Source organism: Falco peregrinus, chromosome 3 (genome assembly GCF_023634155.1).
Source record: "Falco peregrinus isolate bFalPer1 chromosome 3, bFalPer1.pri, whole genome shotgun sequence".
Taxonomy (NCBI): Eukaryota; Metazoa; Chordata; class Aves; order Falconiformes; family Falconidae; genus Falco; species Falco peregrinus.
The window spans coordinates 13,592,890-13,619,368 of NC_073723.1; the positions used below are offsets into that span (position 1 = coordinate 13,592,890).

Sequence of the window (26,479 nt, forward strand, 5' to 3'; positions counted from 1 at the left end):
GCAGTGCAAGCCTTAATCCCAGTTAGATTGCTCATTAGGGAGCCACAGCCATGGGAAACACCAAAGCTCCCGGCCACTGTCACCCTGCACTGGCCATCCCTGGGGACTTGCATCATCATCATCTCCTCCAGGGTGATTTTTAGTGAATTTAGGTGGTGGGTTTTTTGGGTTTTTTTTAGGAAACCACCACATGAAGAAACATCCTTTCTAGGTAAAAGGGGGAAAAGTTATAATAATTACAAATGTCAAAAAATATGGGGATCAGAGAAGCCCCTCCACCGGCATTAGCCAGCTCCTTGAGGGGGTGTTCATGTGGTATCACTGAAAAAAAGAGCAAAGCCACACTCTGACCAGGCATCCTAGGGAAGAAACTCTTTATTTACATATCAAAACACATGGGTTAATAAAAGACATTTAACATCAACGGAGACAATGAAGTTTTTATTAAAAAACTGCTCACTGTACACACGCTGGGGTATGAGTGCAGCCCCGGAGTGGGGGACCTGCTGGTCCTTGCAATGGCTGGGAGGATGCTGGGGACGTGGCCTCCCCAAACTGGTCTCCAAGTGGTACTAACCCCCACGCCAGCTCTTGGTTCAGAAGTGGGCAGCATCTCTAAACAGGAGCCCAGGGAGGTTACAGGCATTAATGACGTCTCACCTTTGGTGGCATGCCGTGCCCACAGTCATGTGAGCCAGGCGATAAATCCACCTCCACAAGCCGGGGAGAGCATCTCAGTCTGTAGATGTGGGGTGATAACACCCAAGGGGGTCACCTAGGGAAGGGAAACCCCTGTGGGGTCCCACACCACCCAGTTGCAGGGGGAAAAAACGCAGCCATCAGCCCCTTGCCAGAGCCGTGGTGCCCCTGAGCCCACTGCCGAGCTCTACCACCCACCCCACTGCTGAGCACACTTGGGTGCTGGGTCCCCTGGGAGCCCCAGGGCTCACCCACATCCCTGCTGATGCCTTTTCCCTGCAGCTGCGACTCAGGGCAGTGGATGAGCAAAGCCTGCCACCCCGCATGGCTAACCCTGACTCTCTGCACCTCTTGGGAAAGGGAAGTCCTGCAGCCGTCCCCAGGACCTCATCCGTGTGGGGGAACAGCATCCACCACTCCGAAATCCCTGTGGGAATTGTACCCACAGATGCAAAAACCCAATGTGCTGGCAGCTGCATGGCTGGGAGTACTCGGCACAAAGCTCCCCCTGTGTTTTGCTCCTGTTTAGATTTGGGAGTTTCCAAAAAAAACCCGTAAGAGCTGGTTTGGGTCTCCCAGGGGGGACCAAACCCCCTCTGGGATGGGAAGAGGTGGGCGTCAGGGTGCAACTGGCCACGGGAGACACTGACATGCTGCAGGAGCATTTGATGGGAGCTCAGCACTGCTCCGAACACACGTTTCCACTAGGGATGCTCTCGGCACATAGCTCCACTCCAAGAAATCTCCCAAAAGCAAAGGGATAGAGCGGGATGGATGCAGGTGGTCTCTTGGCACGAAGAGATCAGGGCTGAGCTGAGTTGGGGTTCTACACCCTGTTACACACCAGCACAGTGACTTGCAACCACTGGCCACACTTGTCCCCAGTATAGTGGCTGACCTGGATGCAGGCATGTCACGTGATGGCATTAAGCTCCTCAGGTCCCTGTATCACCTTGTGTCTGGGACTGCAGCAGAGCCACAATCTGTGAGTGGACCGATGGGGATGGGAGCCTCTTCCTAGCTCTGCAAGCATGCAGGGAGCCTGACGGCAGGGCTTGCCTTCAATACACTGGCTGAAAAGATAAATCTATTGTCAAATTAATGTATTTCAAACAAAGCTGCTCCCCTGCAGCAACAGGTGGTGCTTCCCCATGCTGCCATCCGTCTCCTTGCCAAAATGATGTCCCAGAAAAGCAAGATGAGAAGGGGGTGCTGCATCTGGCCACGGCATCCTGAGGTAGGTGCCAGGTCATGCCCGGCTCTGCAGTTCCTGAGCTGGTCAGCTGCCGCTTGATCGGGTCTTGCTTACAGCCGGGGCTTGATCTGCAGCTGTTTGCCTGGAGGGAGGAAAGGCAAAGGTGATGGTGGGAGGGGGGTACCATGTGTCTGGACACCCCTGGGCTTCTCCTTGCTTGACTGTGGTTGGTTAACACACTGGAGATGGGCAAAGGCAGCAGGGATGTAGGTGGTCCCCTGCCCCAGCTGCACCTGACCCCACTAGCACCCACCAGCCTCACCTCTGCCGCCCTCTTCCAGACGTGCGTTTTCAGAGTCCCGCAAGGATGACGGTGGCAAAGTCCTCTTCTTTTTCTCATTGCCTGGGAGAAGAAAGGAAGAGGAGAAAGTCATTGAGGTTGACTCAGGTCACCTTGGAAATCCTTTGGGTCACAGGAGCATCCTGAGCTCCTCTGCTGCTCCTGCAGTCCTGGTGCTTCATGCCTTAACAGTGGGAAAAGGGAGTAAAAGCTGCCCCAGAGGGCACAGTGCCGCCAACAAGAAGGGTTAATTAGTGAGCAAATGTAGAAAAATAAATGAGTGCACCTAACTGCATTCTGTGCCTCCCATCCTGAAGCCCACAGCCATGGTTGTGGCTCCCCCACCACCCTGCCAGCCTGCTGGTGGGAACACGTGTGTCCCCAATCTGGTGCTCAGCCTGGCCTTGCTGCCCTGCAGCCCTTTCCCCTGCCTTTTGGTGCAGAGTTGTTCCCTTTGGGGTGGGGACATGTCTCCCTGCAAGTCCAGAGCCTATGTCTCCCTTGGCCATTGCTGGGATGGAGGTGGATGCTGGGATTCCCCAAATCCCTGAGCACCCTCAGCCCCCTGGAAGTAGTACAGGACAGAGGCACTTGCAGGTCCCTTCCTGGCGCAGAGCAGCAAGTCTGCTGCAAAACCCCCAAGTTATGGGTGAAAAAGAAATTTAAAAGTAGTCAACCTCCAAACAGCAGCACAAGGTGAGCATCATGACCTGCTTTGGGGCTGGGCTGGAGCAGGAAAGAGCAGAGCACTGGCAAGCAAGAGGTTAACTCATACTTGGTGCTCTGGCCACTCCAGGTTTGGGGATCAAACTTTTCAGCCACCCCCAGCGTCCCCCCAGGATGTGCTGGGTGATTACTTCTCCTTGCTGGAGCACTGTGTCTCCCCCAAAACGGGTCCCAGATGCTCATACAGAGTCAAAACTCCGTGAAGTGCCTCTGGGAGGTGGCATCTTCACACGACAAATCCAGGCACAGCCCATGGACTGGGGTGGATGGCATGAAGCCCCCCTCCATTTCAACCACAACACTGGAGTTTCTCCTATTTTCCCTTGCTGAAGTATGTGGAGAGGTGCTCATGGGGTCTTACCTACCAGACTGGGCAGGAGAGCAGTGGCCACTTGGGCAAGAAGACACTGAGATGAATGTGGATGGGAAAAGGAGAAGGTTTCCCAGAAAAAAGGACCCACAGCTTGCTGAGTGATGAGGTTTAGTGGGAAAAGTCCCCTCTCACTTGGGATTACAGCAGGTGGAGAAGGTCATGGAGAAGATGGAGGGAATACAGCCCAAACCCTCTCCAGATGAATAAGCACCACACAACTTAACCGTATTTCTGCAAAACCCCAGCTTTGGCACCCCGCATCGCACCTCCCAAACAATGATGCCCAACACAGATGTGGTACAATGGGCACCTTCAAGCAGCCTTGAAAGCCTGAAGGAGGTTTGGGGGCAGGGGAAGCAGGAGGGGTGAGGAGCCCAAACAGCATCCAACAACAGGGAGCCACCAAGAGTTTTTTGTTGCTTTTAAACTTGGGTAAACAAACTTGCTCAGAGCCTAAGCCGTAGTGGCAGTGATACATAGCTTTTGAGCTAATTTATGTAAAATAAAGAGGGCTCATTTAGCACCTTTCCACCCTTAATATAACACCCATACATCAGAGGGCTGCACAGCAGCCATGATGGACTCAGCTATTAGTCACTGGCAAACGCAGCCAAATTCAGCTTTGGGGAACGGCACCACCAAGCAGATGCCCATCACACCCTGCTCAGCCTCTGACCACCCTTCTAATTTTCCAGCTGACCCCAAGTATTTCTTTTGCATTGAGCCAGATGGTTTTTCCAGCCTGGGATTTCCAAATCCCACCCTGGTTGCTGTAGTTAGGGTCCAGCAGAGCTGCTATCCATCAACCACAAGGGGTCAAAATTAGCATCTCCTTCCTCCTGCCCCACCAGCAACCGCCGCCCCAGTCCAATGGGAACGATGGGAACAGCTCAGTTTCCCCTGGATGAGCTGGAGAAAACTTCATTAGCTAATATACATGCAGTGGCACAAAACCCATGCTTTGCGATTTAACGCAAATATGATTACAGAAGTAGAAATAGATTTCTTTCTTTTTGGAGAGAAGAAAAAAAATTAAGGATGATTTTTAAATCAACTGTAATTAGCTTCCTGACTTCAGTACAGGGTTGCACGGAGCCGAGATGATTTCACAGCATCCATGTCTGATTTCCAACATATTCCTCAAAAAACTGAGGAGGGCAATAATGAATTAAAACCACAAGAGGTTGTAAAAGGACTAAACCAGTCCAGTTTCTCACCTTGGAGGGAGGGAGATGCTGCTCCTGGAAAGCATGGAGCAGTGGATGCTTCACCCCACAGAGCAAGTGGGGATGGGCAAACACTGCATCCCACATCACCATGAAAACCAGAGGCAGGGGGGACCTGGACAAAACGGGGGTGTCACTTAACCCACCCCAGCAAAAGAAAATATATTTTCTGCTTTTGTGCATGGGAGATCCTGCAAATGGCGTGATCAATCTTGGGTCGCATCTTGTGTACCTTCACTCTCTCCCCCCGCCGGCTTCTTCCCTGCATTTCGGCAGCCATGCAATCCATCTTCCAGGAACCAGGTATATAATTTCTAGTTAGCGAAAGCCGGGCTAAGAAGCCCCTTTTTCATTACGATGATTGAACTGCTTCCAAAGAGAAGAACCAGGGCTGGATCACAAGCTCTCCATCGAAAGCCGGGCAGCTTTTGCTGAGCTTGTCAGCCTCGCTGGAGAATTAGGACTTCCAGCGCTCTTCCTCCTGATGAAAATCAACATTTATTTTGCCTAAACCTAAGAAGGTGTCAGGCAGATGGAAAAACTTGCCACTCTTCACGAGGAGAAGGGAGGGAAAAGAAGGAAATCTAATAGAAATATATTATCAAGTCCGAGGAGTGGACAGTGCAGTAAATCACGCTTCAGGTGGCACCATTATATTTTTCAATAAAACCTGGCCTTCCCCCAGACGCTGCCGAGCCGAGCAGTTCCAGCTGCAGCTGACAGGAAAGTTAAAACAAAATTTGTTTCATCCTGATGCTGATACAGGTTTTTTTAAAGGGATTGAAAAGTAGGGAAACCCCTCAGATGGGGGATGAAAGGAGGAGGGTCTCATCCTTGTCCTCAGATTCTCTCCCTGCCCACCATTCCTGATCGATGAGGGTTTAAATAAATTTGTTCCCCTCCGAGCTGTGAGGGTGGGAGGCAGCTGGAGACTGCCCCACATCATTGGTGGAAGATTCCCAAGCCCCAAAGCAAGGGGATGCACGGGAAGATGGCTTGCTTGCAGCTTTCCAAACTCCACCAGCCAGCTATAAAAAGCTTTGCTGGAGGGAAAGCCAGTTATGTTGATGCTTTTCCTTCCTGACCAACCTCCAACCTGATGGATGTCTGGTCTCCATCACTCTCCTGAGTGTTTTTCGTCCTCTCCTGCATCCAGCCAGGCTCCAGGAAGGGGCTTCGTGTGGGACATGATACCCGCAACCACCTGCTCCTCCCTGAGAGCTGACTGTGTGCAATAGCCCCGAACAAAAAATATATTCCCATTTCTAAAAGGAGAGCGGGCTAACAAGGTGGCTACAATTAACAACCAGCCAGCTAATGCTCTGGTTATTAACACAGCAAAGGGGGGTGCAAAAGTTTCCACCTGACGGCTCGGAGCACCGAGATGCATCCCAGCATCTCCCTGCCGGATGCTCCAAGTTTAACACTGTGAGGAGAAATCTCCCTATCCCCCCAAACCACTTTTTTCCCCCATTCCCAAAGGAAAAATATCACTTTAACCCCTTCTTGACCACTTTGGGGAAGCCCAGAGGCTGAATCTGCCTTGGAAATGGCTTTTCCTTTCTCAACAAAAGCACTCACTGAGTCAGCTCCCAGAGAAACGTAGGTTGGGAGATGCCTTTAAAAAATAAATTGAAATTATTATTGATATTTTTAAATAAAGCCCAAGAACCAAAGGCAGGATGGAAAGGTCAATGGCAAGGGTTAAGCCCCAGAATTTTCCACAAATTATTTTTCATATAGAAAAAGCAGCTGGGGGGCTGGATCTCCTTGGCTCGATCCTGCATTAATCCATCTGGTGAGACAACCTGCACCAAAACCTCACCCTGCTGCTGTTCCGCCCAGACCTTCTGCCCCTCATATGGGGGAAGCATCAAGGCTGGGATGTCATGAGAAGCTTTGTCCAGAAGGAAAAATGCTCAGATATTTTCTTGCTTCCTAACTAGGATGTTCGAAGCGAAGACAGGCTGGGGGTGATGTCCCACTGCTGCCTAGTAGTGCCTGTCTCCTGCCATGCTTGCAGAGCAGGGTATCTGTGCCAGGATGTTCTTTCCATGTCTCTTCTCCTTAATTCCTTCTTTTAAGTGGAAAAAAGCAATCGGAACACTAGCCATGAGCTGCAGTGGTGGGAGTGGGGCTTCGTCGGGCATGGCAGAGATGTTTTGTGCTCTGGTGGTGCATGTTGACATGGCCTTGATGATGCGTGGTGAACACCATGTTTGTCTTTTACTGGTGAGCTGAAGTTTACCCTGAAGAAGACGGGATTTCACCACCTGGGAGGGCTCTTCCAGCTTCAGTTTTTTGGTCATTAAATAACCTGGGGGGGAACAACATGGCTGCCAAGTGGCCGCAGGCTGAACAAGAGGGGCCTTCAGAAATCCTGAGCCAAGTCTAAAAGCCCTGGTCTACAGACTCTCTGCCACAGGTGGACAAGACCCTAAAAAATGGGTAACAAATTAATATGGAAGAAGTAGATTTCAGTCCTGGCAAAGGAGTGAGACTTGGCAGGTCTGAAAGTCACCTGCAAATCAATCAGGGAAGAGGACTGCAAACGTGCAGGCGGCTCAGTCCAGGCAGAAAGTAAATCAGAGAACAGTATTGCCAACAGCCTTTTGTGGGCTAAGAAATGATGATTCTGATTCAGAGCGAGAGCCCAATTAGAAAAAGTCACTGCACTCACCAGGTTTACTGGAAGTGTCAACTACACTGGTTCCTTTGCAGTAAGGAAGTTAAATGGCAGTAAAGTTTCTGACTTTTGGACCTTCCCAGAGCCACCAAGACATGCGGCGATCCAATTCCAGCCTTCAACAACAGCCATGTTATCTGCACTACCCCACAGCCTGATGGTACCCCAAACCTGGTGGTGTTCTGCAGCAGGATCAGGGCTTTAGTAAGGGATGAAAATGAAAGGATGGAGAAACAGAGGCAAGGGCTGCCAGATACAAGGCATCTAACGCAAGGTCCACCAAGGAGTTCTGGTGAGGTCCATCAGCCTGAGTATCAGTCTACCTGTTTCTCTGGGCTGGGAAGGAAGCATTCATGACCAAGAAGATGTCTGAAACCAGTATCCACGGTGTATGAAAGCAACCTAAACCCACCCCGCTGCAGAGACACTCACCAAACAGCCCCCAAATCTGTAGGGACCTGCTGACTCAGGAGGAGAAGATGCAATTGCTAATGACCCAAGTAGATCCAGCCCATTAAGAGGAAACCAATTAGACTGCTAGGCACTGTCCTGTCCAAGGGGTGGATGCAGCCTGCTACCTGCAGCTCAACAGATTTTTGCATTAGAAAAAGCAATTCTATTAAAGGTTTGTTAATTCAGTTACGAAAGAGTTTTGATGCTCTCTAATTAAACTCTCCCTACATGCCTGATGGAGCGTGGCATTGGCTGAGAAGCTGGTGAAGGAAGCATTCACCTGCAGCAGGATAACACAGCAAAGGAGGAGATCAGGATGAGCACAGGAACATCCCATCACCACCTGCCAGGTGCATGGAACACCCTCTCCATTACAAGAAAGATCTGCCAAATGCCAGGAGAAGAGATGGGAAGGTACCACCAAGGTCCACACTGTCCTGGAGCCCTCCAGGTTGTTAAGCTATGAGGCAGGGATTGGTTCATGGGTACCATCAGGAAGGAAGACAGAGATTTCCTGCTGCCTGATGTGGAGCCTGTTAATTTATCCTGTGAGACTAGAGTGCCTCAGAGAAAGACAGCAATGGTAACACTGATGTAAGGACAACAAGGTACATCAAGCACACTCCTAATTCCCTTTTCTTTCCCTGCAGACTTCAGGGCTTGGTGTCCTTCTGCCCTTCCTCTCCTTAACTTTTCCTTGTCCCATTGGTATCATCTCCTGAGGATCTGGGAGGTCTTGTAACTCTCATGAGCTCTTACCATCACCATCAAAGTGCCTCCACCAACTCCTGCCATCTCCTACCTGGATGATGAGCTGGACCTTATTGTTCAGGTTGGACAGGTTCAGGAGGCTGGACTTGATGACCTCCCCAGGTCCCTTCCATCCTATGATCCTAAGGCCTGGACTTGGATCTGAAAATGGCCCAGAGCTGAAGGGAAAGACCCCCAAAACACAAAGGAGATGGTTTATCTGCTCCTCTCATACCTAAACTCATCCCTGGCTCTCCCTCAACCCTCCCAGCTGTTTCCATCCTGCAGCGCCTCAAGCCACCCACAAACTGCCAATAAAGCTTCAGAGCTGCTGCTAATTAGAAGAATATAGCAAATGGGGAAACTGAGGCACACACCACTATCCTGCTAAAACCCCTGTTTCTGCATAAAGATTTCAGTTGCTGCCCTTGCCTGCAGAGGCTAAAACTACTGTGACCAAAGATCTCAGATGATCTGTAACCATCTCCCATCAATCTGATCTGCCCCAGGAACCTATGAGAGGACCAGGAGCAGCTCTGCAGAGTTCCCTGGCTCTCCACAAGTGAAAAGCCACATGAAAAGCAGTCCTCAGCCCATCAACCCCCTCACTCTTCCCAACCTGGCAGGTGACCAAGCCAGCCACACATCACAGCAATCCTGAGATGTCACAAGCCACTTAACCATCCACTGTCCCATAGCCCTTATTAGATGGTCCACTGATCTGGCTCCACAGCTTGCTGGGTTTCTTGCTGCTGTGAGCACCCAGGATGCATGGAGCAAGCAAAGGTACGGCGGAGTCAAGAGTTGTTGCCAGCCTTTGGGTGAGGCACCAAGACCTTCAAGCAGGTTCCTCAAAAGCTGGGAGGCCCAGGAAAGAGCTTCTCCAGCACCTTAGCCAGACTCTGAGGAAGAGAGGTCCATTCCAGTGACCAGCTCTCCAAGAGAGGTCTGACAACAGTGAGCCATAACACCCCCACCAGCAGTGCAGGAGACGCACCAGGACCCTGCTCAGAAAGGTGGTGCTGTCAATGACAAGTCAATGGAGGGAACCTGGAGGAGGAATACACAGAGGAGGAGCAGAAAGGCTGGGAAGACTGTGTGGGACAGAACAGCTGCCCTCAGCCAAGTCGTGGGAGATCCAGAGGCCGTGGAGGTGACCCCACCTGAAGAAGAGGTCATGGATGTGGTCCCACCCAAAGAAGAAGCCAGGGAGGTGGACCGGCTGCAGGTGCAGCATTTAGCCCCTGACTTCATCATGGCCAAGGCCTTTTCCAAAAAGAGGCAACGAGCCCCACCAGGAAGGCCAAAACCTCAGCTCCCCACCAGCCAGGACTCAAGATCCTCAAAGAAGTCCAAGGTGGCTCAGATGCCTCCTGAAGGTAACCTGGATGGAAGAGAAGAGAGAACCAGGGGGTTCCTGTCTGGAGATGAGAAAACTAATGGGGAATTGCTGTCTTTAACTACTTGTCTTCAGTTACCTAAAGGTGGTTGAAGATGGAGCCAGACTCTCCATGGAGGTGCATAACAGATAACAGATCAGTAAGAGAAAACTATATAAAAAAATTTTCCCCTGGATAAACAAAAGGCTTCAGATTTACCATGAAAAAGTCTGAGTTCAGCACTGAGGTCTGCATTAAATGCTTCATTAGCAGCGCTTTTCAGGATTGGGCTAATTTGGTAGTGTTGTGAAAACATCCAACACTTGTGAGACCACACCTGGAGCTCTGTGGGCTCCCCAGTACAGAAGGACATGGACATACTGGAGCGAGTTCAGTGAATGCCATCAAGACGACTGAGGTTGGAGCACAGGCTGTACAAGGAGATGTTTGTGACCACACAGACAAACCAGTTCCCTGTATTTTATCCACAGAAATATTTCCTCCACGATCCTACCAAGAGAAGCGAACTGCGCTAAGTCCTGCCAGCATCAAAGCTGACAGTGAATGCCAGCTCTTGTTATCCCAGGATAATGTCCTAGCCCTTCATCCCCAACCACACAGATGCTCTCTGGAAAGCGCCAGGGCATCTTCTGCTGCTGGCTCACACTGACCAAAAGGGTTGGCTGCCGCACCTGGCTGCTGAAATAAGTTTTAGATCAAAGAGCTGGTGTCAGAAGTAGGGTTAAAGGAGATACTACAGGTGATGTGAGACCCCATGGGACCCTCAGTGCAGCCAAGGGGGTCTGGCCACATCCAACTGGATGGCTCACAGCACCAGCTTTCTCTTACATTCCAGGAGCTGGGCATGGTTGGATCAGGATCTGGCACCAAGGGGTTGCCCACCCCCACAGTCACATGCCCTGTTGGGGGTGGCTCTCAAGCACTGGTCCAGCCCGGCAGAGAAGGGGGGAGATTTGCATTTGCAAAGTTATTCCTCCAGAAGTGAAAGCTGTAAACAAACCCAGAAGCGCTGCACCTCCGTGAATTCCTCCAAAGCCAAAGCGTTTGAGCGTGCTCAGCGGAGCCGTTAAAAAAGACTGTAGCGAGCATCTTCCATTAACGTTACGACCGTGAAATATGACAATAAAATGATAGCCGTATGGTCGCAAATTTGCAGCCCGCCGAGTTGCTAGGGGTTTATCGTCACTCAAACGTGCAGAGAGCTGTAAAATGTTTACAGAAAGGGTTGTTTGCAGCTATAAAATCCTCTTTTCTCTCCTAAACAAGGCTGAGTGGAGCCATTTACAAACCCCTGAATGTTCATCGGGGGAGAGGGGAACATCTGTTCTCTCCAGGAGTTTTCAGTGATCTTCTCGAACAAATTAACTAAAATGGGTGCTTTCTAATTAAATTAGCACTCGATTGGAATGGTTTGCATTGGTGCACTTGCTTACAATTAGCGCGGGGAGGCCAGTTAGGCTCCAGCACAGGCTATTTAACTGGAAGGTGAAATATGGAAAAGCCCATTACCTGGAAACGGGTGTTGGAGGGGTAGGGGAGCCCCTGCTCCCTCCAGCTCTGCCCTCCTGGATGGAGAACACAACAAGGATGCCACCAAGCCCACCCTTCCCAGCTGGGATGCCTGGCTGGAAGCAGTTTGCTCTCCCTATGCTGCATGGACAGGCTTTTTGGAGGGTGCTCAGAAAGCACCAGTGGCCTCAAACTACCACTCTGACCCCAAACTACAAGGCTCCTCTTGCAGGTTGGGAACCCTCTCAACTGAAGAATAACAGCGGGCTCTGCTCCACACATGCAGACCGCATCACTCCTTTTCCAGTTCCCCTTTTCTATATCCCAAGGCCAGAGGCTGCAGACCCCCACTGAGACCCCACAAACTGATACTGTTGCCCACACTTGTCCTTAAACGTCATCTCCAAACCCACACTCCATCCCTCCTGCACAGAGAGCCTGTGTTTTTATTTAATTCCTCCTGCATCTACCAGTCTTAAAAGAGAATTTTCTTAAATTGTAACCATTTAACCAAGCAATTCAGCTCACTCTGTAATAATAACCTGTCCTCCTCCTTATTTACTACCCCACCAATTTGTGTGTCACCTTCAGGCTTTACAAGCAGAAACCCAATATTATCCTGGGTATGAAATCCACAGCGGGGAAGGCGCAGACCCCCAAGCCCCACTGCAGACCCCAGCTACTACCTAGAGCTACGCAGACTCATCCTGACCACCTGCTCAGCTCAAAACAGCACTTCAAGCTCATAAACACCAGTTCTGGTGATGTGGCCACCATAAAGCATTTGGTCCTTCAGCAGCACCTAAGCCCCACCCTGTGCTCTTTCGGGATGACGGCTCACTAGTGGCTTGGGCACCTTCTCTCCCATTAGGTTATGGGGGTCCCCAGCTTCTGCTGTGCCTGAGCCTCTTTGTTTGTGTGTTGAGATGATTACCATGTGTGTTGATGTGTGTTGAGATTAATTACCAACTGCAACACAGCGCCAAGCATGGGCAAACTCAGGCACTGAAGAGCATTCTCGTGCCCAGACTCACCACACTGCATCCCTTTGGCAGGGAAATTGCTTCATCATCAGATGATTTTACAGCCATCTGCAATTCCTGCCTGGTTTGCCTTTCCTCTGATCTTCTGGCATCTGCTTTCCTGATGCCAGTGTTCCCTGGGCAAAGGAGAAGGAGCATGGAGGGATGCATGCCCCAGCCCCATACACACCAGCTCCCCACAGCCTTCCTCCCAACACCCCTGGACTGAACCAGCTCCTTCTACTCATCCTCCCACCCAAAACACCTGAAATCATCCTCCCTTGAATGTGCAAACCGGAGTTAAGAGGAAAAGGATGTCCTCGCTGCCAGGATGATGCCTCTGCCCTCTCGACCGAGTTACTCCAGGCTGCCAAGTGCAATCCAGGGCATTTTGACAGCTTTTTTGTCCACAGATTAATTGCTCCATCTTCACCACAGAGATAAAAAAAACGATTAAGCCACTGCTTTGGGAGTGCTTCCCTGGCTGCATCACTGAGATCAAAAGGGAGTTGAACCAGAGCCAAGGAGAGGGAAGAAGGGAGGCACGCAGGGGAAGAAATCCCTGGAAAGGGAAGTGGAGAACTTCACCCCATGCCACGGAGAGGAGCCATTCCCAGCCAGAACGGTCCCTTGCTGTCTCCGCCGCACCGTGATTCGACAGCACACTCACTTGCCTGTGACTTCAGGAATATGTGGCTAATCCCGAGAATTTTCCTTCCCACACCATTAAGGCATCTCAGACCTCCCTGGCTTGAAGCATTCCGTGTTCAAGCCTGGCACTGCCTTGCAAATCCTTGGTACCTGCTTACGGACAACCATGCAAATGCCCCAGCCTGGCTTTCAGTACTGAATTCATCCCTTCTCCCCATGGGATCCTGTTCCAACTGCATACTCAGTCAGAGGTGGCACGGGACAGAAGACAGAGAGGGATGCTCCAGCCCTTTGGTTCATACTGAGCCAAGGATTTCATCATTACTGCCTCAAAATATTCTGTTTTCTGAGCCAGATGCTGCCTCCCTTTTCACGAAGGTGCTCAGGAGATGCAGCTGCTGTACATCCCTCCAGTGAAGGACAGGAGATGAAAAGGAAAGCTTGAAGTATCACCTGGCCAAAAACCTCCCACCCAGCACTGGGAAGGACCAGACATGATTTCTGCCTTGGCACCTCCATCACCTCTGCTCCTGCGGACGCATCCCTGCAGTGCCCCAAAGTGCTGGATTTTCCAGTGTCAGAGCTGATTTAGGAGAGGAAGAAGCAAGGAAAATGTTGGAGAAGCAGAAATGTAGCTAACGTCCACCATGAGCCACTCTGGAGAAACAAAGACGTTTCTTCTCATTACTTCAGCTACCTCCCCCTGCTTTTATTCCCACAGTCAGTTCCGTTTCAAACAATTGAAACATTTCCCTGAATTTTTTCAAAAATAAAAAATGTTGAAGCAGATGCTGTTTGTTCTCACATGTCGGAGTTTTTAAGAAGTTTTGCTCATCCTAAAACAGCCTTTTCCAAAAATGTTACTGATTTACAAACCCTCTTCCCCCATCTTTTAGCAAAAGAATAAAGCAGATCATCTCAGATTAACATGGCTCTTCCTCTGAACTTGCAACCTGCAAACACGTCACCCCACCTCCCACCAGGGGTGTTTTTATTTTTAAGCTTTGAAGCTATTTCACCCTGGGAAATATGTGCGATGAACAGTCCAGAGGTCCTTCTGTGGGTCCAGCAGCAAGGCAGAGCATCACTACACCCCTCTGAAACACCCTTCTACTAGGGACTGCTGCAGGTCCGTCCTTGGAATGAGACTGGATTCATCATCAGATAATTTAAAGGATAAGGAAGAAGGGGACAATGATAAAAGATGGGGACAAAATCCTACTGCGTGGTTTCAGGAGCAGAGCCAGGGACATGTGCCCTTGTGTGCACAGAGACACAAGTCCTGATTGCCATCCCACTTTGGGCTCCCATGGCTTGGCATCTCACAAGGTACATGGATCCCACCAAAACCCACTGAGAGCAGTTGGGAAATAACTCTCCCGCACAGTGAATCAGAGCAGCTCAGAGCATGCGTCAGCAAAACCAGAGCAAGCACTTCCTACCTGGCTCATCCTCTGGCTCGTCCTCATCCTTCTCCACTTTGCAGCCCTCGTCCCTGGGGGATGCTGAGGACTGGAGGGAGATGAAGGACGGCAGCTTTTGCAGCCAGTTGGTTGGCGAGGTGTCTGTCTCTTTCCAAAACTTAACTTCTTGCTCCGCACTGGAGGGTCCAGGCATTTCCCCATCATCACAGAGCTGAGCTGGATCATTCCTGAAGGAGGCACAGGGGAAAATTAATACAGAAAAATAAAACAATCCCACTTGGCAATGATGGGCATGGCATCACGTGCAATGGAAGAGGCTGGGATAACCACCAGAGCCACACATGAAGGCTCCCTGGGCTCCATCCCAAGCTGCTCTGTATCTCTAAATTCCCAGAAGCTGGCTTGGATTTAGACAGAGTTTCTCACCCTCCAGCTGGATTCCCTGCCCCGCACTTCCCTGCAAGGTTTCCAGTTCTCAGGTGTGCTTGTGGAGGTGATGGGCTGTTTGGGTGCCGGCTGGGCTAAGCAAGCAGAGAGGAGGGGAGATGGAGGGCATGGGTAGCAGGGATGGCTTGGAGATGTCCTGCTGGGCTTGGCTTAGCCCCAACCCTGCCACCCTCCTCCGAGCCCAGCGAATATGACACTTCAACTCATTCGACATCTCTGATGACGGTGCCAATAAAGGAAAAAAAAAACAACCTCCTGAGCAGCTTCCAAGCTTGGGTGTGCTCCCTTCCTAGCAGAGGATGCCAGGAGCCGGCCCCAGGACAGGAGGAGGGTGCCCCCCCACTGCTCAGCCCTGGGCTTATGCCTCCTTACCTAAAAAAGAGCAAGGAGCTATTTCATACCTCATTCACACTGGGGACGTGAGCTCTGCGTCATTCCAAGGCTCTTCTGTCACCCGGAATAAGTTCAGAGAGCCCGCTGCGTGCTTGTCCCCCTCTGCTACCTTACAAGGCAGGACCAGGATGAGGCTCAGGACTGGGCAAGAGCATGGACCAGACCAGTACGGCTCCCAGGTCCCTCCATTGCCATTCCACCTTCACCCCCACATCCTGCTGCAAATTGCCACAGAGGAGCCAAGCATCCAGGCTGGTGTTTTCTCTTCCTGCTAACCAGGACTTCTGGATTTCATTTTTTAAAGCCAGATTTCAACTTGGCTTTAATTTTAATTGCATTGGGATGTAGTCATTCTACAGGCAGAGCTCAGGGGTGAGGGCAGAAGAAGGCAAGAATGTGCCAAGTTTGAGAAGATCTGTTTCCCTGTGAGGACGAGGACCAACGTGTTCATCATCAGTCTGTGGCTCCATCCCAGATCCCAGCATCCAAAAGTACCACAGAGAGCTCAGAGAGCTTCCAAGGATTAACCAAGGACCCAGCCCAGCATCAAATAGTTTTACAAAGCCTATTGTATCTTCATGTCTGTCCCCATCTCTGCTTCTTCAGGCAGTGAGTCCAGCCCTGATGGCAAGCCCCTCCATGCCACACCAAGAGCTCAGCTCTGCTCTCTGCCATCAAGAAGAGGAAGAGGGATGATGGTTTTCAGTTTCTCACAGAGCTATGGATAAACTGTACCTGGTTTTGGCAGTAGGGTCTCCATCAGGGCTCCTCCACCTCCCAGGAGGAAGGTCTACAAAAGCCTCAAAGAGACCTGGAGGTGCCAAAGCCCTGGGCAGCACATTTCTAAGGGTGAAGATAGCTACACTCCAACGGCACACATCAGGTAGCAAGATGCAAGCTATCTTACGTTTTCTCTCCATTAGCTCTGCCTGGGGACCTCTCCCTTGAGCATGGACCCTGCCCAACCCCGTTACTCTACAAAGAAGGCACCACGATGACCCACATCATCAACATCTTAAAACAAACCAGCACACAGATGGATACACACCTGGAAGAGGAAATGTTTTTGAGCAGGCTAGGAAGAAAGCTGTTTAAGAACAGCAAAGTGAATTTCTTCTGCTCTCTCCTACCTGCCTGTCTCCTCCCAGACTCGTCTCCACTTGGAGGGGGGTTCACTGCGCTCCCCATCTTCTGCCTCTTTTGGGTGGCGTTTCTTCTGTGGGTGCAGCAGCTTGCACCGGGCACCACTGGGGCAGACTCCTTTCTTGGCGAAGTCAGGGCAAACTAGCGTGTGCTTCTTCTTGCACTGCAAGGGAAAAAGAGAGTGATGTTGGGAAAAGCAGTGAAACCTCTGCAGGGAGCACAGGTTCCCTTCAGGGCTCCTTCAGATGGCACCAACATGTTGCTAAAGAGAAGGATGTATTGATACTTCCTTCTCAGTATCAAAATACCACTCCATTCCAAAATACTATTAAAAATAATACTCTCCTCTGGGAGACACTACACACTCACCCACAGCTTTCCAAGCGCCCGATTTTATGGAACCAAACCTCTAAAGTCTTAACAGCAATGATCAGCCCCCAAGGGGGTGATGCTGGGAGGTTCCAAAGAGGTTAACTGGGCTGGAGAAGCTGGGTTTGGAGAAGACACAAGGTTTTCTTGTCCCAGACATGCTTGGCAATTGAGGAGGAGCAGGGAAGACCAGGCATGAAAGACCTTCCTTTTAGACTTATTTTGGGATCGCTGCCTGGACCACCCTCTGGACGAAGGTGGCTGAGGGCTGGAGTTCAACCCGCTCTGCTCACGGCTTGGAAATGAGATTTGCTGATGCTCGTCTGACCAAAGAAGCTTAGCGTGGCCATGGCATAGGGCTGGCAAAACCAGGGCAGCATGATGTTCACCACTAAAAGTGCTTCTGCACTCCCAGCCCAGCGTTTCAGGAGCTCCCTGCAGCAATGCTCACAGCTGTCCCTGCAGCCACCAGCTGTGCTAGTGGGATGGAGATGTCAACAGTGCTCCACAGCTTCCCCTGCACAAGGCTTTCTGCTGTGGAACAGCACTTTTTGGCAGTGGGAAAGGCAGGAAGAAACGCAGGCAGGGCAGAGGAGACATCTTCAGATCTGATTTCTGTCTGGGTGGCTGAGAACGTTGGTGGGGGGAGGGAGAAAGAACAGCTTTTCTCTAATCTCTAACTGTTCCAAACACCATGACAGAACACCCAGCAATCCAGAGAGCTTGTCCCAGTGTATCCCAAGGGATGCAGGGTGGCAGCAGGTCCTGGAGCCCTGCTCAGCCCCATGATGCCCTGGGTGGACCCATTCCCACCCAGGGTGCTCTCTCCCATCCCAGCCAGCTTGGCTTTTGCAGGAAGCACAGGCATGCACCACGTCATGATACCCATGGAGAGAGGCAATCCAAGACACACGGCGCAACAAAGGGTTCACAACACCAGCATCCATTCCCCTGTTGACAGTCTCCACGAGCAAAGATGCAGTCTGCTTTTTCCCCACATGGGTCCTCCCACACTTGGATGCCCATGCTGCAAACCTCCCTGCTACAGGGTAGCACAGTTGCTCAAATTTTGCACAGGTTTGGGGCAAAACAAGACAAACCCAGGGGAACAGAAACACAGTGAGGGTTTTAGCATGATCATTCTCACCTGTTTATAAAAATGCATCTTCCCAACAATGTGGGATGTAGGCAAGCTCTTGCCCTTTTAATGCAACCTGACTCTGGGGGCACGGGAGCAGCTCCCCATGCTGACCTTTGGGATTAAGCAGCAGCCCTGCTGAGCTGTGGGAGCTTCTCTTTAAAAGGGCAGAAAGGTTCAGCAGCTCTGCTGCCTGGGGCCGATCACTGAAGTCAGCAGCAGAGCAAGGAGCTTGTCTGCTGGAGGTTGGGGATGGCATTGAGCAGCAGGAGGGCTGGGGATCCAGATGGACGCATGGCCATTGTCTCGATGGGGGGCACGGTGCAGTGACAGCACCGCTTTTCCAATAAAAATTCATTAAACCCACAGTTTACGACTTTCCTCCTCAATTTGAAGGACCTTCAATGGTAAGTAAGTCTACAAGCCAATGGGCAACCTGAAACTAGAGTGATCTCTAAACAGTGCCCAGGGTCTGCCATTATTCCAAAATCCTGTTTCATAGAAACAGAATCACAGAATGGTTTGGGTTGGAAGCGATCTTTCAAGATCATCTAGTCCAACCCCACTGCCATGGGCAGGGACACCTTCCACTAGATCAGGTCACTCAAAGCCCCATTCAGTTTTCCAGGGATGGGGCATCCACAGCTTCTCTGGGCAACCTGGCCCAGCGTCTCACCACCCTCACCAGAAAACATTCATTTCCTATGTCCAATCTAAACCTACCCTCTTTTAGTTTAAAATCATTGCCCCTTGTGCTATCACTACAGGCCCTGGTAAAAACTCTCCGTCTTTTTTATCAGCCCCCTTTAGGTATTGGCAGGCTGCTCTAAGGTCTCCCTCCCGGAGCCTTCTCTTTTCCAGGCTGAACAACCCCAGCTCTCTCAGCCTGTCTTCATAGGAGAGATGCTCCAGCCCTCGGACCAGCTCCGTGTCCCTCCCCCGGCCCCGCTCCAGCAGGTCCCTGCCTGGCTTGTGCTGGGGACCCCCGAGCTGGGTGCAGTGCCCCAGGGGGGTCTCCCCAGAGTGGAGCAGAGGGGCAGAATCCCCTCCCTAGACCTGTTGGCCACATTGCTTCAGATGCAGCCCAGGAGACTGTTTGCTCTCTTCCGCTCACGGACAAGCACTGGAAAAGCATCACTAGAGACTAGAGCATCCCAGCCATGCAGGCAAGGCCAGCTCCTGCCTGCCCCGAGCTAGCAGTAGCATTGATGCTTATTTTGGGTATGCCATTCCAGAGCGGGTATGGGAAAACCATCACATTCAGCACAGAAAGCTTGTGTTTAAGCAGCCATTCCCTTGCAAATCACCTAGAAATTTGAATCAAGCAGAGGTTTGGGAGAACAGCTTTCACTTTCCTCTACCTTCTTCCCAACTCGTGCTGGTCTGGCCACCTCCACCTGCAGACGGGCTATGGCCCGGATCAAGAATAAATGCTTGCAAAAGACAGCGACAAGACAGCTTTCAAGGGCAGTCCTTGTCATGAAAAATAATGAGCAGAGAAGCAAACCCCTCAACCTGATAACTGCTTTAAAAGTAAGTGAAACAAAATCAGGGGAGAGAAAAACTAAAGGCATGGCCTGTTGAGGATTGAAGGCTAGGATGAACCCAGGGGCTGCTGCCAGGTGATGGAGAGATGGAAAGGCTGAAAGCCACATTGGCGCGGTGCCAGCTGAGACCATCTACATGGAGAAAACCTGCAACCGCTTGTGGTTTATCTTCTCATTCCCCTTTTCCCCACATTCTCTGCCCAAAGCCATTCTTTATTGAATGGGCAGTGATGGATGATAATGCCTGCCTAAAACTTATACGACTCCGGTGGCACAGGACAGGCAGAACTGCTGAGCTCACTTTGACAGGGCAAGTGGATCCCAAGGGAAGCATGAGCAAAACCTCAGGATTTCAGGTTCCGTACAGTGTCAGGCAGCAAAACAGTGAGGGATGGGCTCTTGGGCTGTGTGATCATGTTTCTGACCGGCATCAACGCAAAGTAATTCCCATATCGTTCTTATAGCTGGGGCCAGCTCTAGTTCAACGGCACCAGTCCCATGTGATGGCTAGCTGGCCTGATGGTATATCAGATCTACTGCATGCTGGAAGGCTTCTAGTCCACCACCACCTCTGGGTCTCCATCCTTGTGATGATGGTGACACCCTGAAAGCCTCCTATTAATTATGAACCCACCTGATGCTGATTATTGCTATTCATTGTCAGGGCAGCAGCTCTTCAGAGCCTCAAGGATGCGAGATCTGCTTCTGTAGAGTAGTTTCCAGGACAAAATGGACTTGAAAGGAGAAGAGAAGGAAAAAAAGAGCCCTGGTCTCAAAAAGCCACATGGATGCTTCACCCTTGCAGCTGGTGGTGATGCTGCTATGCCGAGGAATGATGCTATTTTGGGGAAAAGCCAAGAAACATGGCTGTTTCTTCCAAGCAGGGCACCCAAGGGACCAGTTACAAATCCCTGCGGGAGGGATGGTGCTGTGGTCCTGGCTGGGTGCCAGGATCAGGATATGGCACCTCCCCAGTGCTCTCACCAGCACCAACCTCCAAGTCAATCACTGTACCAGACCATGTTTATTGGCTCCATGGCAAAAAGATACTTAATAAAGAAAACAAACCGTGTGCGACTAATCCCAGGGCCATGTCCCCAGCTCCGGTTTCTAATGGCTTTTCCACGCTGCTCCCAGAGCTCGGCCTTTCTTCCGTAACGCCCCGTGCATCATTGCTGTTTCAGGGCTGGGATGATGAGGCTGGGATCACCTCCCTGCTGGGCTCAGTGGTTGGAAAAGCCCCTTCTGTTTATTTATGGCCACTGTTCTGCTCTTGCCCTGCATGCCAGAGCAAACATGCTGGGGCTGGGTTGCTGTAAGGTGGTTTGCTGCGCACTGTGTGTCAGCCAGGGTGAAGCCCATGCTGGGGTGGCGGGCATGACCTCGTGCTGGGGGCTATCTGATCCCTTCCACCTGTTGGGGTGGCTAATTATACCCCCATGGGATCCCTGCCAGCCCACAGGTTGGATCATAAAAAGAGAAAAAAACCTCTGATCCCTTCCAAGAGAGACAACGGAAAACTCACAGCAGCCCTAAAAAGCCCTGGGGATAAACCTCCCCGGCTCCATCGGGTGCTGATGAAGATGTCATCATCCCACTGATGTCGTCCCCATCCTGGTCTCCTCACTCTGGGGTTCCCCCCACAGCCTGCCTGGAGGAGACCGGCAGCGGTGCCCAGCGCTGGGACAGTGCCCGGCTGGCAGCCCCCGTGGTCGGGACTCCTCCCTGGCTGCCAAGGCAGCTTTGGGTGAAATTCAAGGTGCTGTTAACGACTTACAAAGCCTTAAATGGCCCAACAGGCCCCGAAGTGCAGGGGGAGCGGAACAGGGATGAGGGGGTTTTGCAGGGCACAGCCTTCTTTAGCATGGACCTGGCAAAGAAGGAGGCAGCAACTGAAAGGTCCCGGCTCAGCCCTGGGAATGACGTTAATTAACATTTTCCACGAACGAGCTTGGCAGGAAGCAGCAGAGGGCAGAAGGCAAAGCTGGGTTACTGGGCCAACTAACAACCACCCACTGACCTTACAGGGTGGGGATGACCAGCCTGGCATTTCCAGCTCTGCTCTACCACCAGTTTGCCCAGGTTGAACTTCTTTAATATCTCCAGGCTTGTCTCACCCCCTGCTTGATTGCTACTTTTCCAGCACCAGTCAACAGCAGGTGACAAGGGACCAGCAGACAGACAAGAGATGGCAAAGTGCTGGAGCATCTTCCTATCTCCTTGGACTTGTGTTTATCTCTCCATCCACCATGACGGACCCGAGTCCAGCTCCTTCCTGGAAACCCAGCACAATGTGGTGACAAAAGCACCAAGCAGACCTTCTGGGGAAGGGGAGCATTAAAAGCACAAGTTAATCCCCAAAACACAAGTGCCTCAACTCAAGTACTTTCTATTTTTTAAAGCACATCCATGCAGCTTCACTGGAACTATTACAGGTAGCCTCGCCGCCAAGTGCAGGATTAAGCGAGTGGATTGATGTCAGGCTGTTTTAATGTCCCTCTTACCCACCATGTCTCAGTGCTAAGCAGCTGTTGGGAAGCTACCGCTGGAGGTGGTGGAGCTGTTTTCTGACACCGCTCTGAACTGACAGCCAGTAAATAGCTTTTTTTTCATGGCTTTTTTATAATTGGGTGCAGACGGAAGCAGCCTTAAAAAAAAAATATCCAGCTCCCTGTCATTAAAACCTGGAGGACAATACATCCAAACATCATCCAGGCTGTGGAATAATGATGGAGAAATTTAGCCAACACAATTATCCTAAGGAATTTGCTCCAAAATGAGTTTCTGCCCTCAAAATAGTTTGGTGATCTGAGCTAAATGCTTGCAGGGAAGCGATGACTTCTGATGGCCTTCTCCAAGTGCTCATTAGTATCTGGGATCTACCAAATGCTCCCTAGCATCTACTGCAAAGCCATGAACCCTCTCCCCTGGTATTTGCAGGCAATAAAACAGCATTTGAGCTAAAATACCTCCGGAGCTGGAGTAAGAATGGGATGGTATTTCTAAACTCACTGGGAAGAGGCAGAAAAATAGCTGCAGGAGACTTAAGTGGCCAAGAAAAAGCCTTGTCCCTGCAGCATCCATTCCTCCAGCATGGTCCAGCCCAAACTGAAATGGCCTAACGGATGGGGCTCTCTTTTGCATCCCTTCTCTGCCACCTCTTGCCATCTTCCTCTAAGTTCCCGTCAGCTGTTACTTCTCATCTTTCTTCTCCATGGTTTGGACATGTTACTTCCTCTGTAATTGAAATTTCCCACATAGCAAAATGATGTCAAAGAGCACTGCATCTCTCCAGCATGCACATAAGCAACACCTCCAGGTTTCAGCTCCAAGCAGGAGCAGAGGTACCATAACTGAGCATTTCCGTTTTTTTTATTTTTTATTTAAACATACTATCTTATTTGGGAGTTGCTTCCTGTCAGGTCTTGCTCCAGCTCCCTGCGACTGGTGAGCACCTTGCTTGGAGTCACACTGGCCAGAAGTTGGATTTTCCAGGGTTGGTTTCTGACCGTGTCCTGAATCAGCTTGGAGGACAGCCACAGAACTCGTAACAACGCCTGAAGACAGTGTAAGCCAAAATATAAATAAAAGAAACAAGGCAAGCCAAGAGGGTGGAGGGGAAGACCAGCCAGTGCAGCCCTACTCCAATCCCGAATCACCCAGGACCAGCTGAACCACCACAAAAGCCAAGTCACAGAAATAAGGAGGAATCAACAAATCATAGAATGGGTTGGGTTGGGAGGGACCTTCAAAGTTCATCTAGTCCAACCCCCCTGCCATAGGCAGGGACATCTTCAACTAGATCAGGTTGCTCAAAGCCCCATCCAACTTGATGTTGAACACTTCCAGGGATGGAGCATCCACAACTTCTCTGGGCAACCTGCTCCAGTGTCTCATCACCCTTGCTGGAAAAAAAGTTCGCCCTTATATCCTATCTAAAGCTACTCTCTTTCAGTTTAAAACCATTCATTACTCTTTGTTCTGGTAAAAAAGTTTCTCTCCATCTTTCTTATAAGTCCTCTTTTTATACTGAAAGGCTGCAAGATGGTCTCCCCAGGCTAAACAACCCCAACTTTCTTAGCCTTTCCTCATACCAGAGGGGTTGCAGCTCTCAGACCATTTCCATGGCCTCCTCTGGCCCTGCTCCAACAGGACCCTGTCTGGCTTGTGCTGGGGACCCCAGGGATGGACACAGTGCTCTGGGGTGTTCTCACCAGAGTGGAGCAGAGGGGAAAAATCCCCTCCCTAGACCCACTGGTCACACTGCTTTGGATGCAGCCCAAGATACACTTGGCTTTCTGGGCTGCAAGAGCACATTGCCAGCCAGCTCATGTCCCATTTTTCATCGACCAGCAACCACAGATCTTTCTCTGCAGGGCTGCTCTCAATCTGTTCTCCACCCAGCCTGTATTTGTGCTTGAGATTGCTCCAACCCAGGTGCAGGACCCTTGTGCTTGGCCTCATTGAGCTTCATGAGGTTCACATGGGTGCACTCCTTAGGCGGGACAAGACCCCTCTGGGTGGCCTCCCTTCCCTCAAGGGATTCAACGGCAGCACTCAGCTTGGTGTCATCTGCAAACTTGCTGAGGGTGCACTCAATCCCACTATGTCATTAATGAAGATATTAAACAGTATTGGTCCCAGTACAGATGCTTGAGGGACACCACTTATTACTGGCTTCCACTTGGACATAGAGCCATTGACTATAACTCTTTGGATATGTCCATCCAGAAGTTGAATCCCCAACCTGGCATTCACTGCAGTATGGCAATATCTACAGCATTCAATCACTCCCCACACCACTTTGTTGAAGAACCCCATTTCCATGACCCTCAAAATCTCATCCATCACACCCCAAAGCCAAGACGGAGCCAATTTCACATGGGGAACCCATTGACAGTGATCACCAACCCCAAATCATCACCGTCAGGGGTGGAGCAAGCCAGATATCCACCAGACATCCCCTACAGTGTCATCTGCATGAGGTATGACAGGGGCTCCACCATGTGCATGATTCCAGGTGGCTCATGGAAGGTGCCAGCCACTGCTCTCAGGCTGCAGAGACTGTCCAACAACAGAGAACAGATGGGAACAAAGGGAGACTCCAGCACGGGAAGCAAAGACAAAATCTGCTCTTTGTGTTCACTTGTACAGAAGTTCGGGTTGAAATCAAGAACTCCCTGCCTCATCAGCATATTCCCACTTTATAGCCATGATTCAGTGACTGCTTTTCCCCTGAACTTTCCTAATTTTCATGTTTTGCGATGCACCTCCTTCTACAGAGATATTAAAGTGCAAGAGAGAAAATCACACCCCGGTATTTATATAGGCACTATTATCAACTAGCCGAGACTACCAAGCAGTTCAAGTTTGCCCTGATAAGCAACGTCTTTAATGTAAGCATCTGAATGCTGTTGAAGATACTACAGCTAAATTAAAGTAGCAATAAGAACTCTCATTATGCCATTACAGAGTACGGTAAATAAAATGCAACTGGAAACCTACAAAGATTTCTGCACCGATACATGGGTAGGATTGGACACGGAAGAAGCCTGATTAGTTTTAAACCTCTGCAATCCAGCAAGTGTTTTCAACGGAAAGCTCCCATCGCCAGTACCAAGATTTACCCCTTACTATCAGCAGCACAACCATCACTGCCCAGAGGAGATGCACAAGGACTTGATGTCCCCAGCAAGCCAACGGGATGCTCCCAGTCAGTCAGATTTCAGCCTGCTCAAATCCAGCCTGGCCACCACTCGTGATCTTATGAGCAGACCCACTACCAAGCCTACCCACCTTTTTTTTTTTTTTTTTAGTAAAGATTTTACTTACTAATCAGTGTGTTGACTGATGACTTCTGCTACACATTATAGGAAAAAAAACAAACCAAGCAGGCAACTCTAGCACCCAGGAAACATCTGTCAACCACAGCCAAAATTAAAAATAAACAAAATGAAGTTGCTTTTGTAGTTGATTTTCATACAGCTGCAGTGGACCATAAAAGAGCTATCAAAGGCAGTGCTCTTCATCAGCTATTTCTGAACAATGGGAGAAGGTAAGCCACAAATACCTTATCCCAGAGAAGGGGCTGCCCTGTTGCCCAGGAGTTATGTCCAGTGTCTCCCAGACATGACTGCAAGCAACAAAAATCAGCAGGAGAGGTGAGGACCACTCAGCACACCAGGAACCTGCAGCTGGAACAGGTGGACACTGCTACAGATATGCCTAAAATATCACTAAAAACTCCTGGCAAGTAGACCCAACGAGACTTGGGTCAAAATGAAGGTGAGGGAGCCATAACCAGGTAGTTCTCCAAGCCGTGCCTGCTTCAGCACCAGGAAAAAGGATGCTGATGCATCCACCTGGCAAACTCCTCTCCTCTTTCCCCCCCTGCAAACCTATTGACATCTTACCTGATAAAGCCTGGAGAGGGTTCATAACCTCTAAAACCAGCCCTATACAAAGCTTCATGCACACAACCAGCATTTCTGTAGCTGTGAGGGCATTTCTACCACCTGCCCTCCATCTGAGCCCAAAACAGCTGCATCCAAGACAGAGATAAATTTCAATCTTAAATGGCTCTTTCCCACACAGGACTGAGAGAAGGGGCAGGAGAAGCTGCCAAGATGTTTTCATGCAACACCTCCTCATCATACCCTGTCCTGCTGGAAGTGTATACAATGGGTCATCTCTTAAAAAGAAGCAATTTGCTGATGTCCAGACCCTAATGCCCAACCTTCATGAATGCAGGTGGTTAAATCTGTTTGACTCTTCTAATAGGAGCCGGAGCATGGTGTGTCTGCTGACATGGAAGCTGATGCAGGGTATCAGGTCTCAGCAAGCCCATCCTCATGTAGGTCACCTTTAAAGATCTCACCGAGATGGAAAAGTGATAAGTCTCTGAGCAGCAAAATCATGCAAGTCTTTCTCCTCTTCCTCTTCTCCATCCTTTGATCAGCTCACTCATTTCATGGATTTACGGCCTTCA

General features: G+C 50.4%; 1 protein-coding gene across 1 annotated transcript in view; it reads right to left on the reverse strand.

The window, feature by feature from the left end:
• Positions 1 to 357: 357 nt before the first annotated feature.
• ZC3H3 (zinc finger CCCH-type containing 3) overlaps positions 358 to 26,479 on the reverse strand; it is a 186,882-nt gene continuing 160,760 nt past the window's right edge. Inside the window, exons 10-13 of the mRNA XM_055798664.1 lie at positions 16,425 to 16,600; positions 14,473 to 14,681; positions 2,217 to 2,297; positions 358 to 2,036 (exon numbers count right to left, since the gene is read on the reverse strand). Of these exons, the coding sequence (XP_055654639.1) occupies positions 2,005 to 2,036; positions 2,217 to 2,297; positions 14,473 to 14,681; positions 16,425 to 16,600 (498 nt within the window). The 3' untranslated portion in view covers positions 358 to 2,004. The remainder of the gene's footprint in view (positions 2,037 to 2,216; positions 2,298 to 14,472; positions 14,682 to 16,424; positions 16,601 to 26,479) is intronic.